Consider the following 14,524-nt stretch of genomic DNA (forward strand, 5'->3'; position numbering starts at 1 on the left):
CCCCCCCCTGGGGACTCCGAGGCCACGTGTTGAGATGCCATGATTTTATTTTTTAATTTTGGAAAAGGAAGTGTAGTGTGTACTGTGCATGTAGTTTGGTATTGATAGGGAGACTTGTATTGGAGAGCATGCTGGCCTACTCTCTGTTTCTGAGACACTGAAAAAGTTCAGTAAAGGGGGATGGTCGGGACCTAGTCCCAAGGGCTGATGAAACGGGAGGTCCAGCTCTCCCTGTCATCAGCTTTCCATCCGCCTTGGGAGTACTGCCCTGCTCGACTGGTGCTACATTTTTCTGTATGATTTAAAGCCTCTTTTTGCCCGAGTGCCGGGGGGTTGTGCCTCCTCTTCAGGCTTAGAGTCCTAGGCTGGTGTGTACATTAGTTATATATATAGATGTGACAAGGTGAGACCACTATCGCCAGGTCGTAGAACAGTGGAAAGCTGCCTTGGCTTCACCTGAGAGTCCCGATTTAATTCTGGCCTAGTACTGGCAACGTCAGTTGGATATTCCTGTGTTATAACAGGTTTCTTTCATCACAGAATGAGTAGCAATATGAAATACACAACATAAAAATATTCTTTAATTTGGGGGTAGGAATGAAAAATATTCGTACACAATGCTGGCAGAGGACTGTCGGTGAACATCTGATCGTGATAGTACGGTGTATTATCATATTCAAGTAAATATAAAGTCTTTTTTTTTTTTTTTTAACTACAGTTGTTTTTCAGATATTACAACCTTTTCTCTGCTCTTGGTGCTCAGATCTTAACAGTGGGACCTGACAAATAAGCTTCCAAGACCATCAGTAAGAAAGCTTTCTGTAATTTACCAGGGACTTAAAAAAAAAAAAAAACTAGAAAGGTAATATGTGCAAGCAAATGTCTGGCAATTACCAGTGCTTACTTCTAATAAGGTATCCCTCCTAGTCTAGATACGGTATCTGTTTTCTCTCGTATATGGATTGTCAGCTTCAAAAATTCTGTCGCCTCTCCTACTTTTCAAGCTCTTGAACTCTAAAAATCATCGTGGTGAATCCGCAGCAACCGACCTGACGACACTGAGCTGTGGCCGGATTAAGTCCTCACTATCAGTTACTGCAGTTTCGCCACACTGCTTTTCAGAGTTCAAGAAAAGTACGAGAGGCGGCAGAATTTCTGATGTCGTCTGTACAACATCTCCAAAGATGAAATTGAGGGTTTTGCACGGTGGAACCAGACGATAGTTTTTACCTCCGTCTGTCCGTTTGTTCGTTGGTGCTCTACAGGCCGCAACTATGGTCTGATTCTGACAACTGAGGTGTCTAATGAATCATCTGAAGTTGATAGTGTACCCTCGCCTTAATGGTCGACACACTCAGATCAACCACCAAGGTCAGAGGCCTTAAAAAGGCTAAAGTCACAGAGCAAACTTCTTTATTTACAGGAGTATAGTCATAAAATTGCTGTCAATGTAACGGCGTTCCAAATGCGGTAATTTATGTCAACAGTATAATTTTTATAAAATCTACTGGAAACTGGTAATCTGAAAAAAGCGTTATATACAAACCTGTATCACTACATCATTGAGTGTAGGTAGGTAGGTATGTAGTTAGGTATACAAGGACGTAGGCAAGGAGGTACGTAGGTAGATAGATAAAGAAGAAGGCACGGGACCAAGTAACACGATAGGTAAGTAGGTAGGTAGGTAAGCAGGGACATACGAAAGGTACGTTGCACAGGGCAAGGATCATACGAGAGTTTGTGTTCGGGACCCTATCGTGGCAACATGCGGCTTGTCCAGCAGGCAAAGGACAAGTTCAGATCGAACGCGGCCCGTTCTACAATGGCATTCGAAGCCCACTGGAACACGTACAGTACCTTTATTTTGGAGTCTGGTGCACTGCGATCGACCAATGTTGATTCCGTCCTCCCTCTCCCATTATTATTATTATGGTTATTATTATCATTATTATTATCATTATTATTATTATTATTATTATTATTATCATCATCATCATTATTGTTATTATTTTTGTTTAAACATTTTGAAGGCTATAAAGTTATCTCCTTTATATATTTTTTATATATGTTTTTGTCTTTAACGTCTGCTTTAAGACAAACTGAAAATCTGAAAAGGCTCTTTGGGAATTACAGGCTCGGGAACATGCATAGTAGATTTCACACCAGTCGGACCAGAAATACCCTCGTGAGCGTTGGTAAGAAATGAGAGAGAGAGAGAGAGAGAGAGAGAGAGAGAGAGAGAGAGAGAGAGAGAGAGAGAGAGAGAGAGAGAGAGAGAGAGAGAGAGAGAGAGAGAGAGAGACGAAATATTTTGCTCTGAGAAAAGTAATAAAGATCACTAATAACAAGAACTTACCATTGTTTTTATATTAACTTACTGGCCAGTCCCTGCAGTAGCCACCCTTCCTCTGGGGATGGCTGAGCTACGGTGACCCATGGGAGAGTGGGGACGGTAACAATTAAATAACAAGAAGGAGACCACGTGAGAGGGCCTGGAGTTTGGAATCCCTTGTTGAACTGGTTAATCCACGCGGTCGACAGAGACACATTGACACAGACATACCCCCAAGCCTATCACGCATTAAACAAAAGATCAAGCAACAAACAGCCAGACGAAATCGCAACGATCATGAGGCAGAAGTCAAACTCGGCTCTCCATCTGCTATCTGGTTTGCCCAGGCCACAAAATATACCGAACTCATGCCGCCACTACCCAAAGACAACCGCCTCCTCACCCACATTCATCGCCTCCGGCTGGGGTTCGCGTGCAAAACTGAAATCACCACCAACAACACCTCTCCCACAGAATGCGAACACTGCGAGGCCCCCACCTCTCAACCACTCCTTCACTACCTGCTAAACTGCCCTGCCACATCTCGCCTTCGGATCAAACCCCCCTACCCTAATCCCGACACACTAAGATCCCAAAATCATCCTTTTCCCCCATGCACGCTCCGCAGGGCAGCCGCTGATATCATTGCTACAGCACCAACTCGCACCCTCTTAGAAGTGGCACAAGCCGCCCCACCTCCTAAATAACCCCCCCCCCAAAAAAAAAAAAAAAAAAAAAAGTCAGCAGAAGAACGCAGTGCGCTGCTAAGCCCTAGGGGCACCGCAGTGGACATGCCATCTTCCCAGTTGCTATACAAGCCTTCCCACACGAACCGGGCTAATAGATGGCCCGGCCTGCACTACAAGTGCAGAAAACTTTAAACGAACGAACGAACGAACGACTCTAAGACTGTAGTAACCAGCAACCAAACCCAAAAGTGGCATGCATTGCCTTCGCTAAGGAGACTGTTTTTGGATTGGTTTGTTTCTTTGTCCGTGTTGGTAATTATATGAAAAAAAAAAAAAAAAAAAAAAAAAACATTGGATGGAGTTGCCCCGATTAATTATGGTAAGGATCATCAGAGGAACGATTGAGTGAATGTGGGTCGAAATGATGAAGAGTGGGAAGGTACTGCCTTGGCAAAGGTATGCCCCCTCTAAATACTCTTGTTTTTAAAGCAGAATATAAGACTGAAAAATATAGCAAGAACACCATATTACTTCAGCTAACTCTCTGCTCTTCTTGTATTCGTCATGTAAAACACACAGAGTTAATCCGTCATATAACTTGGAATAAATATTCTGAATATCAGAAACTCTTGAGAAAATTAATTTGCTCATTTACTGCTGAGTTAATGAGATCGCTTTCTCCTGCTGTCGGCCGCCACCCAACTAGAATGGGTAACAACAAGCGCGCAAATAATGAAAGAATAAATAAATAAATAAATAAAAGTAGGAAGGAGGGTGTAAGTATGGGTGAAGCAAAACAGTACTCCCAAGGTGGATGTAAGCCTGGATCTCCTGCTTCACCAGCCAAAGGAACTTCCATCCGCGACGGGTTATTAAACACGTACTATGCAGGCTGCAGTTCCCAGCAAGCTCACACACTGTATCTATCCATTTAGTGCAGTAGACCCATAACACTCATCACACTATCACTGATGAAATAAAAAGTGTTGACTGGCATGAAAACGCGAGACAAATGTACAGTGCAACTTTTATCATAACCTTTACACAGGGAAGGTAGATAAGGAACAGTTACGATAGACATGACTACGGTAACACGTTTGAGGATGTTTTGTTGGGCTAAGTTAGGTCTAGTAAGGTAGGTAGTTAAGTACGTTTGGTTAAGACAAAAGACAGTGTACTTACATATGAAATGGCAAATTAGGCTACATTTCCCAAGAGGCATGCCTTGTATAGAGTAGTTATCTGCTAAGTACTGCTTTGATGAGTGCGATACCGTAGTTTTGAGGTGAAATACAACCATGAGTTGAGAGTTACTCCTGACCTGACAATTTCTAGCGCAGATTTACCTTTGTGCTGAAGCCCTCCTGATGAGATACTGACCCTTGAATATCCTGCCGAGGCCGCGGTAGTCCATCTGGTCTGAGCAGTTGAACACCACCACGTACTTGCCGAGGGTCTTGCCCATGTCCTTAGTGGTCTCTGTCTTGCCAGTGCCGGCAGGCCCTGTGGGACACCCGCCCATGCTCATACTCAGGGCCTGCGCCAGCGTCACATAACACCTGCACCAACACAAATACCGGTCACCACCACATGTTGAATTTATTATCTATTTATAACACTGGCATTACTGGGTACAAAATGAAGACCACAAACAGCAGAAGTTGGGAGGCTGCAAAAAGATGTCCCTTCCTTCATGGTCGGCTTTAAATACTTTCCCCAGGTCTGATCGAAATCGAACTAAATGTGTCTGTGTTATAACGCCGACGCTTTGACCTAGTTCTGTGACCATGACCTTTTACCGACTGTTCTCAAAATCGAACTTCTTCATCCCTGCCTGAGCCACAGTCCACTCATCAAATCTGCCTTACATCAACTTAAAACTGTTTGAGATGACCTTACTCTTTACTCCTGACCTTTAATGCAGTGTTCTAAAAAACAAGAGGTCAACCCTGGACAAATAAAGGAGGACAAACAAATACAGACGAATAAGATAGGTAATATAAAGATAGATAAAAGAAGAAAAGGTATATAAATAGGCAAAGAGAGATTAATATGTAATGAAAGATATGAACGTAAATAAGCAAATATTCACATACATAAAAGTATATAATTAGCTCGATGGTGAAGTTAAGAGTAGCAGATAAAGCTCAGACGGTAACAATGGCATGATATAACACCAAAGAACATGGCACCTGTCCGTGAGCGGGGTGATGACCAGGCGTTCGGTGCATCCCACAAACTCGTTCTGGTAAGCGAAGGTGACGTCTGTGATCACTATGTTGGTGCGATCCAGGTCCTCGCGGAAGTATATGCGACTCTGACGTAGCCAGTCAAAGTCAGACGCCGACCGTACACCGTTCCGGCACTGTCAGGGGAGGGGGTTTGGATGAGGGGACCGAGATTTGCATAAGATGTCAAAACTAGTATATTGGCCCCTATACCACTACTGAGTATTTTAAATTTTAATCAGGCTAACTCAAGACGATTTTATTTGCCTCGTGGGAGGTCTGTTGTGGTGAAAGGGTTACTGAAGCCTCTCTCTATTCCCTCCAGCTAGAAAAATTTCCTCCCCAAATGAACAGAATCGTCTGGTGGAAGCAACAGTATAGTAAACAATTACAGCAAAAAAGTACAGCTCCACTCCACAGACGAACATTCTATTAAACCTATAGGCTACCATCACATAATATAAAACCATAGGTAAACTTGAAATGTTTTGCGGAACAATAGCATAGGTAGCCCTAAAACAGCTTTCTAGAGCAATCGTGGACGCCCGCCTTTGCTAGAGAATGGTTTTTATCTTAGAACCATCCCTATCCTATTCCCCTTTCTCCTAGAAACAAATTGTGTTTAGTACATCAACTGCATGAAGGGGGGAAAATACGTCACTGGAGTGAAGGGATTAAACCATGTACTAATCTCCAGTTAATGTATGTATGCTGAAAGTGGAGCTGGAGCTCTGTGGCTAGAGTAAGGAGAGGCTGAAAGAAGTTCAGGGAGCTGCTGCCTCTCTTGACATTGAGAGGGTTCTCCCTCTGTGCTAAGTGATCTTTGTATGCGGCATGTGTTAGGAGTGTAATGCTGTATGGTAGTGAGACCTGGGCAGTAAAGGAAGAGGATATTCGCAGGTTCAAACGTACAGAAATGACAGTGATTAAATGTATATGCAGTGCGTCCCTGAGTGCGAGGCCTGGGGGACTAGGTTTACGATGGAAGCGTTGAGAGGTGGGATGGGACTGGAGTGTATTGGTGTTGTGATGAGGAAATGTAAACTGAGATGGACTGGGCAGGTGGAGAGGATGGGGGAGGATTACTGGGTGAAGAAAGTGAGAAGTGTTAACGTTAGGAGTAGGGCTGCGAGAAGTAGACCGAAAAAGACCTGGGACGAGGTCAATGAGTGTGACCTCAGGGATAAGAGACTCAATAGGGAAGCTACCAGTGATCGAGCAGCATGGACAGCCGCCAGTAGGTGACCAAGGCCGACGCATGCAAACACGTTGGAGTCTTCAAAAACGAAACGAAACGATGCCTGTGTCTATCAGTATATCTGTCTATCTGGACAACAGTCTACTTCTCAAGTTAATTCTGTAGATCTTACTGTCAGTTGCTTCCTATTGTCTAAGCCCATGTCGTTTAGATGGTGTAAAAAAAAAAAAAAAAAGCCTCTGGGCATTTTCTGTCTCTTCGTAATAACCCTTCCTCCCAGGACACACCACCCACACTTATATATCCTATATATATATACTGTAATTCTCCACATTTGTCCTTCCACATTTTAAAAACCACTTCACTCATACAGCATCTTAGTATTGCTCAAAGTTCATCTGATATACCTCAACGGCCAAAGTAAATCTCTGATAAACGAGGAATTTCATCTGAGTCTTACTCTTTGTTGCGTTCAATTTATTCCAGATCATATATATTGTGAATTATTTCTTCATCAACTCTTTTCAGCCCAGAGTCATCCGTAATGGAGGGCGTTGGACATTTCCGAGAGTTAATTATAGGGTTGCCGTAGAATTTAGAAGAATGAGGATAACGACTATGACTCGGTAGGCAGAGGGCAGTATGTGATATACCTTTCTAGCAAAATTCCACATGCAGCAACTCGATGCAGTAATGGGTTCGTGATGTACTAAAACCAAGAGGCGCCGTCTATATCTATACCCACGGTAGGTCTGTGGTCTGTGCATTAAAGTGATATTGCATTGGAAGCCTTTGCACGTTAAACTAGCGCTGAAGTATGTATACGAAAGTGAAACTATAATTTGTGGTTACCAGTGTATCAAAAATGTCTCTCTGGTGGATGTGTATGGTGATGAGCGTCTCGTATTTGGTGCGTTGTACGGGCTCCAGGTCTTTGGTGGTCTGGTTGATAAGCAGGTTCAGCAGGTCCAGGAAGCGGTTGTTCATGTCGGACATCACCCGCTTGTCCGTGCGAGCCTGGGTCAGCGCCAACTCCGAGTCCCGCGTCCATATCATCTGCAGCCCCAGGATGCCAACCTGCCGGAGCCACAAAACTCACTGACACCACAAACATCCACCTCCCTTTCACTCCTGACAAAACTTTGTTGTGCTGTGGTTTATATATATATATATTTTTTAATTAGTGCGACAAATGTAACCACTTTAATCTGTTGCCTGATAAAAAGTTGCACACACGAACAGTCCAACATGTATTTGTGATGCATATTTCTTTTAACTCACCTATGTTGGGAACACTCCAGATGGCTCATCCATGGTGGAAACTGGTTCAGATGGCTCACCTGTGCTGGGAACTGGTCCAGGAAGCGGAGGACGTTAAGGTCTGGGTCCTGGATGACGTGGTGTGCCTGACGGATGATGCCGTGGACTGATTTTTGACACATTAGTAGCAGCTTCATCAGCCACACCTCCACGCTGCCCTCAGCACGCACAGGCTTCTCCAGCTGTGGTAGGATTGAAAGGGTATGACTTAGTGTTCAAATAAAACTGTTAGTTGTTAACTGACTCATTAAAAAATCTATGTAGAATCGTAGCTTACTTTTATACCCACAAAATGGAGATCATTTACAACAAAGTGAATAATATAACACTGGCGTTCAACAGGTAGCTCTGACTTGAACAATTTCTCCCTCGGAGGAAGATATGGCTGTGATGCGATCGTAATCTTGCTCGTGGAAGCGGACAGTCTTGGTGTTGTCAAATATGGACAGCAGGTGAGCCTGGATGGTGTGGGAGTCTGACGCCTGGCCCAGGATCTCAAGCAGGGCCGGGTCAGACACGAAGAAGAACCTCGGGAACATCATTCTTTTCTTTTCCAGGTACCTGCCAGGCAAATGTGTTCACACTTATGCGGTTGCTGTGAAAAATTTGGCTCTAGCGTTATGTTAAGATTTTGAGAAGTGCCAAAATCTATTCAGTGTAGCATCTGTGTTGAGATACAAGACAAACAGATCGAAGTTTACATTTTTATACTTCTCACACATTCGTTCTTAGACTTATACACTTTTGTTCAAAAGAATTTTCTATTATCAGAGAATTATACAAACTTTTATATTTTTTTTTAAAGATTCACTGATTACTTTTTCTTCTCTCTTTATTCACACATTTCACGCTTCTGGTATATATCCTTTCATTCATCTGAAATCACTGCCTGCATTCACTCTGTCCACTGATTTCTCTCTTCCTCCATCGATTGCCCAACATCCATATCCCTGCAATCTTCTTACTGATTGCTCTGAACTTTCCGACTCAAAATTTTCACGCTCCTTCCGGCACCTCGCCAAAAACCTTCCTAACAGTTTACTTTCTCCTTCCCTCATCTTCTTCGCTGTGATGGCTCTGTAACTGTTTCTTCTACTGAAAAGGCAGATTCAGAGAGAGAGAGAGAGAGAGAGAGAGAGAGAGAGCGTTGTATTAACCATAAGATGCCCTTGACAGAGTTCTTACTGATCCTGGAGATGTACCAACAGACCAAGATAGAGAAAAACAGCAGTACGTACTGGTTAACAGATAAATAGGAAGACAATTAGATAGAAAGATACAAAGGTAGACAAACAGATAGATATACAGGCAGACAGATGACAGAGATAGATAGACACATAGCTAGATATTCACTCAGAAATAGATAAGGGCTAGAACAGCGAGATGGATATAAAGACTAGAGGCACACACACACTGGCAGAGGCAAACAGGCTGAGGGAGCACTGTACTAACCCTGAGAGCGACTTCTGACACAGCTCCAACTGGTCCTGTAGGTAAGGCAGCAGTTGTTTGAGCATGTCGTCGCCCACACAGCAGGTCACCACGTTGGAGCTGTCGTGTGCCCTGGCCATGATCTTCTGCCAGTTCTTGTCAATCACGTAGAATCTGGTGGCGGGAAGACAGTACATCAGACTCCCGGATTGAAATTTGAATATGTGCCTTAAGTGTCCTCGTGTTGTTGATACGAATTAATTTAAACCTACACACACACACACACACACACACACACACACACACACACACACACACACACACACACACACACACACACACACAGAGTCGGTTAAAACAAGTCTACTGGAAAAAGAAAATGTAGGGAAGTGACTAATATTCTCTTGTTTATCATTATTTTTTTTTTTATCAACATAGGGATCAATAAAATGCAAGAGGAAGTAAAAGGAGTAATATGCAAAATAATTCGATAGGGAAAATGCGTTACGAAGTCTCCTTAGCCAAAAAGAATGCCAACTTTTGTCTCGTGTCGATGAACTGAATAAAATCGTCAGTCGTAAGCTGGAATGAACCCTTTGAGTACGGCGACGTCTTCTTTTACGTCACTCTTACGATATCCAGACGACTGTGGTGAGATGAGGCGGGATTTCTAGCAATGGAAGCGGTATTGTAGGCTGCATCTAACCACCACTCCCCCAAAAAACTCTCCCTGAACTCAAATATAATTGTCAGGAGATAGCAGGAACGGAGAGTAAAGTACGTGTCGGTCTGAAATGGTTAAATGCAGTTCCCTTAAGCGCAGTGAAACCAAAATACTGTTAGCCGAATTAAAATGCAACGTAGAGAATTCGCAGCCAAATGGACCTTCCCCACATACACAAACAAACTTGCGATCGGTTCCCAGTAATAGCTAAGATCAATGTTTTTTTTTTTTTCCCAGATCAAAACTATCCCTAAAGAAAAAAGAGAAAATAAAAAAGACACATTGATCCTTTTAGGCCCCCCGAGGTCTTGGGTTATAGAAGGACTCAAGACTAAGCAAGTGTATCAAAGGGCAATGTTATATCTAATTCTGTGAGCTAAAGAAAAGGATAGCAACGCAAGAAGCCCCCTCCCACCCCCACCATCCACCAAATCCCCCACTTAGATCAAAAGGGTCCTAGGAGACCACCTGGCAGCATTTACTTAATACAGAAATCCCCGCGCACTCCGCCAACGCCAACCTGTAAACTTCTACCATACCATGCTAACGAAGCCTTTCCTAGGTTGACTGAAATTTCCTGGAGGTAATAAGAGTTAACTATAAAGAAGGAGTCGACGTGTTAGAGTACGGTGGCTGGTAAACGTTAACGACCAGTTCTATATTATATACCCGGTTCTAGGTGTAGGGGTCCAAGGCAGGCTGCCATGGTCCATAACATATAAGGAGAGTATGGTACGTCCCTCGCAACATTTTATATGATGAGAATATCTCCAGTCACCTCCTCTAGATTCAAACCACTGCGTGTACGGTACCACCTTCTCACCTTAAGTGCCCCACCACTAGATCGCCAGACGGAGGTTGTGGAAGCTACATAGAGGAGCCATCATACTCCAAGGGTGAAAATTAGAGTGAGGAAGAGGACGACTATAATAACACTCATGGTCCCTTACCTCCTGGCCTCCTTGGGTAGTTGCTTAGCGATGTCTCCGCCCACAAACACTGCCTCCAGGTACACCCACAGGTTCTGTACAAACAGCCATCGCTCCAGGATTTCATTCGTGTTGGACAAGTCACTAACCCACTTCTGGATCTGCTTCCGGAACGGTGCGTTGTATCTGAATACAGAGAAATACAGTGCTCTAAATATGACTCGGAACCGGAAGTGCTTCATTTGGCACCGATTGTTAGCACCATACGAAGCCAAAGAAAACTACTGTTATCGCTGTTTTCAGTACCAAAGAGACATCATGTTTATCGTCATCATCATGATCATCAACACCAACATCAACATCATCGTCATAATCATCATTCATCTCTGCAACTATTAAAGTAGGTTTCACGAACAGGACGAAGAATACACCAGGTTAACAGAAGCTCTCTTCAGATTTCCTGGGACATGGCTCGTGCTTCTGGTCATTCATCATTTAAGTCTTTGGAATTCTCAGCGACATCACACTGGCGATTCCAACCACGCTGTTGCTCTGCACTTGCAGCTGCTGGGGAGTAACGCGATACTGTCAACAGCAATAAACGGGGTGCAACCCTTACCATGTACAGTACCTCTCCATACTACCATACAGCAACCATCCATTTTCGTTCATCGTCATTTCCGCTGCTTCCTCAGCAATCATATCTCGCCCATTTGCATATTCATTTACCATATCCAACAATCTTCTCGGCCTTTCAAGCATCCTCCTTCCCTCAGAATCAGTATGTATAAATTTTTCTCTACCGTACCTATGACCATTCTCTCTGTGATGATGTCAAGCAACACCTTTCTACCATTCGATCAAAAAAATTCCTTAATTCACTTCTTTCACAGTTCCCCATATTTCTTAGCTAACAAGTCTTGAAATTCGCATATTACTCTTCAGCAGTCATATTTGCACTAGTGAGTTTCCACATTCCATACCAATACCTCGCACCAACTACACGTCAGAGTTCGTCAGCCTTAACTTGGAGATTTTCGTCTTGTTGCAGTTTACGAGTATTTTCCGTCGCCTAGTAACAGAACAGTGTATGACGTACTACGACTACATTGTTTTCGTTGCTCTTACCCGTGACTACCATCATGTTGTTAATCTCTCGTTACAGATAAAGAGCTAGCAAATTTAGAACAAGTTTAAGTGGATATAATACGCTATAATGTAGTCATTAAATTAAAGTAAACTAATACGATGCTTTCACCAAACCTTTGTCGCTCCAGTTTCCTCCGCGTATTACCACATGAAGCCGTGCGTACTTTTCCACTAAACATCAGTTACTTTATCGTTGTTATATTCACTTACATATTCGTCTCTCCCAAACATTCACAAATTATGAACCAATCGGCATAGTTCCTGTTCACTGTCATTAAGCGGCACAACATCATCCAGGTATGTTCAATTTGTCATGATGTCGGAGTAATGTAAAATATCACCTTACAGTCCTTGAATGTGGCCACCTACTGGTCACTGATATGTAAAAAAAATAAAAAGTTAGTGCAATAGTCCAATCACCTTATTTAGGGCTCCAATATCTATCTATTTATCCATCTGTCTGTCTATCTATCAATCATTATTTATTTATATACTCTATATATATCGGTATATTAATTATGGAAGTGCTGGAGTGACTAAGGCAGCTCAATTAAAATGCAGTATAATGGATCTGGGTACACAAGACTGAAAAAAAAAAAAAAGCTAGAAAAACGCCACGATCTCAACATATCGCTAAAATATTAATGAAGTCAGTAGAATGTAGATTTCGTTGCGTTATTACCAACAATTTGACAATAGAAGGATGTAATTATATATGGTGTCGAAAGCGCTACACTGGCAATTTTGACAGCGTTTCAGATGTTACAGTGTCCCAGCTGTTGCAATGTCCCAGTTGTTACAGTGTCCCAGCTGTTACAATGTCCCAGCTGTTTTTGGCCTATCGCTTAAAATGCCACACTTGTCAGAGCTATCCACCTGTAAGTGACCTACCCGTTAAAGTGACCCAGCTGTAAAATGACTACCTATAACAGTGACCCACCTATCAAAATGACCCATCTATCAGAGTGACCCACCTTTCACAGTAAGTTACCTGTCAGAGGGACCCACCGAAAAGAGTGGCCAACCTGTCAGAGTGACTTATCTGCTAGTGACCCCACTTGTTAAAGTTGCAAACCTGTCTTAGTGACCCACCTTTAGAGTGACCCACCTGATCAAGTGACCTACTTATCAGTGTCGCATCTGTTAGTGTGATTCACCTGAGTAATCCACTTATCAGAGTGATCTGCCTGTTACAGTGACCTGCCTATTAAAGTAACTCATCTGTTAGTCACCCACCTGTAAGAGTCATCCATCTGTTAAAATGACCCACCTATTAAAGTAGCTAACCCGTAAGTCACCCACCTCTAAAAGTCACCCATCTGTTAAAGTGACCCACCTGTTAATGCGACACACCTGTTAGAGTGATCCAACTGTTAATGACCCATCTACGTGTGTTATAATGACCCATCTGTTAAAGTGACCCGCCTATCAGAGTGACCCACCCGTTAAAGTGACTCACCTATCACAGTGACTTACCAGTTAATGTGACCCACCTATCAGAGTGACCCACCCGTTAAAGTGACCCACCTATCAGAGTGACCCACCCGTTAAAGTGACCCACCTATCAGATTACCCCACCTGTGAGTGACCCATCAGCATATCCCACCAGTTAAAGTGACTCATCCATCACAGTGACCCGCCTGTTAAATTGACCCACCTATCAGATTACCCCACCTGTCTGAGTGACCCACCTGTCTGAGTGACCCACCTGTTAGAAAGCAGTGACCCCAGCACCATTAGGGAGTCCTCAAGCTGCGTGATGACCTCAGCGGTGGTGTCCCCTCGCAGCAGCAGTTCACCACGATTCTTGAAGGTGGAGAAGGTGAGGTTCTGGTTGTACCACTCGTTGGTCACCACTCGCAGCTTGGCCTCGATGTCCTTCTCCTTCACCGCAGAGATGCAAATGTCCTGGTGGCGTTAGGAAAGACACTGTACCCCACTTCAACCAGTATTCCACGACGGAGTATGAAACCTGGCGTGATGATGGTGATGATGAAGATGATGATGATGATGATGATAACTATGGTAATAATAATAATAATAATAATAATAATAATAATAATAATAATAGCAGCAATAACAAGAACACCACCACCACCACCACCACCACCAACAACAACAACAACAACAACAACAATAACAACAACAATAATAATAATAATAATAATAATAATAATAATAATAATAATAATAATAATGATAATAATAATAATAATAAGGCACGTAAACATGGAACTTTATTTAATTTTCTTCAAAATATGAGATTTCTTTAGCATGCCGATTACACTCACCCATTAGCGCGCAGTCGGAAGAGAGAGAGAGAGAGAGAGAGAGAGAGAGAGAAAACGGGCATTTCCTAAAATTAATAAAGATAGAAGCCCCATGATACCTGTGAACTTGGCGACTAAAAGCGGGTAGGTGGTGTGTGGTACGCCAGGTGTGAGAACCCTTCCAGCAAAATCCCTCACACGGGAACCTTGTGCACTAATGGTTGAAAGATGCGATGCAGCCGTATATATTGTAA

The 14,524-nt window shown here is 43.1% G+C and overlaps 1 protein-coding gene across 1 annotated transcript in view; it reads right to left on the minus strand.

Moving 5' to 3' along the window:
• LOC145392093 (dynein axonemal heavy chain 5-like) overlaps positions 1 to 14,524 on the minus strand; it is a 266,709-nt gene that overhangs the window by 151,672 nt on the left and 100,513 nt on the right. The window contains exons 34-41 of the mRNA XM_080266547.1: positions 13,709 to 13,908; positions 10,873 to 11,037; positions 9,220 to 9,372; positions 8,121 to 8,328; positions 7,788 to 7,949; positions 7,300 to 7,524; positions 5,214 to 5,386; positions 4,402 to 4,580 (exon numbers count right to left, since the gene is read on the minus strand). Of these exons, the coding sequence (XP_080122673.1) occupies positions 4,402 to 4,580; positions 5,214 to 5,386; positions 7,300 to 7,524; positions 7,788 to 7,949; positions 8,121 to 8,328; positions 9,220 to 9,372; positions 10,873 to 11,037; positions 13,709 to 13,908 (1,465 nt within the window). The remainder of the gene's footprint in view (positions 1 to 4,401; positions 4,581 to 5,213; positions 5,387 to 7,299; positions 7,525 to 7,787; positions 7,950 to 8,120; positions 8,329 to 9,219; positions 9,373 to 10,872; positions 11,038 to 13,708; positions 13,909 to 14,524) is intronic.

The sequence above is a fragment of the Coenobita brevimanus genome, chromosome 21 (assembly GCF_032717465.1).
Source record: "Coenobita brevimanus isolate Jiangsu-jjx chromosome 21, ASM3271746v2, whole genome shotgun sequence".
Classification (NCBI taxonomy): Eukaryota; Metazoa; Arthropoda; class Malacostraca; order Decapoda; family Coenobitidae; genus Coenobita; species Coenobita brevimanus.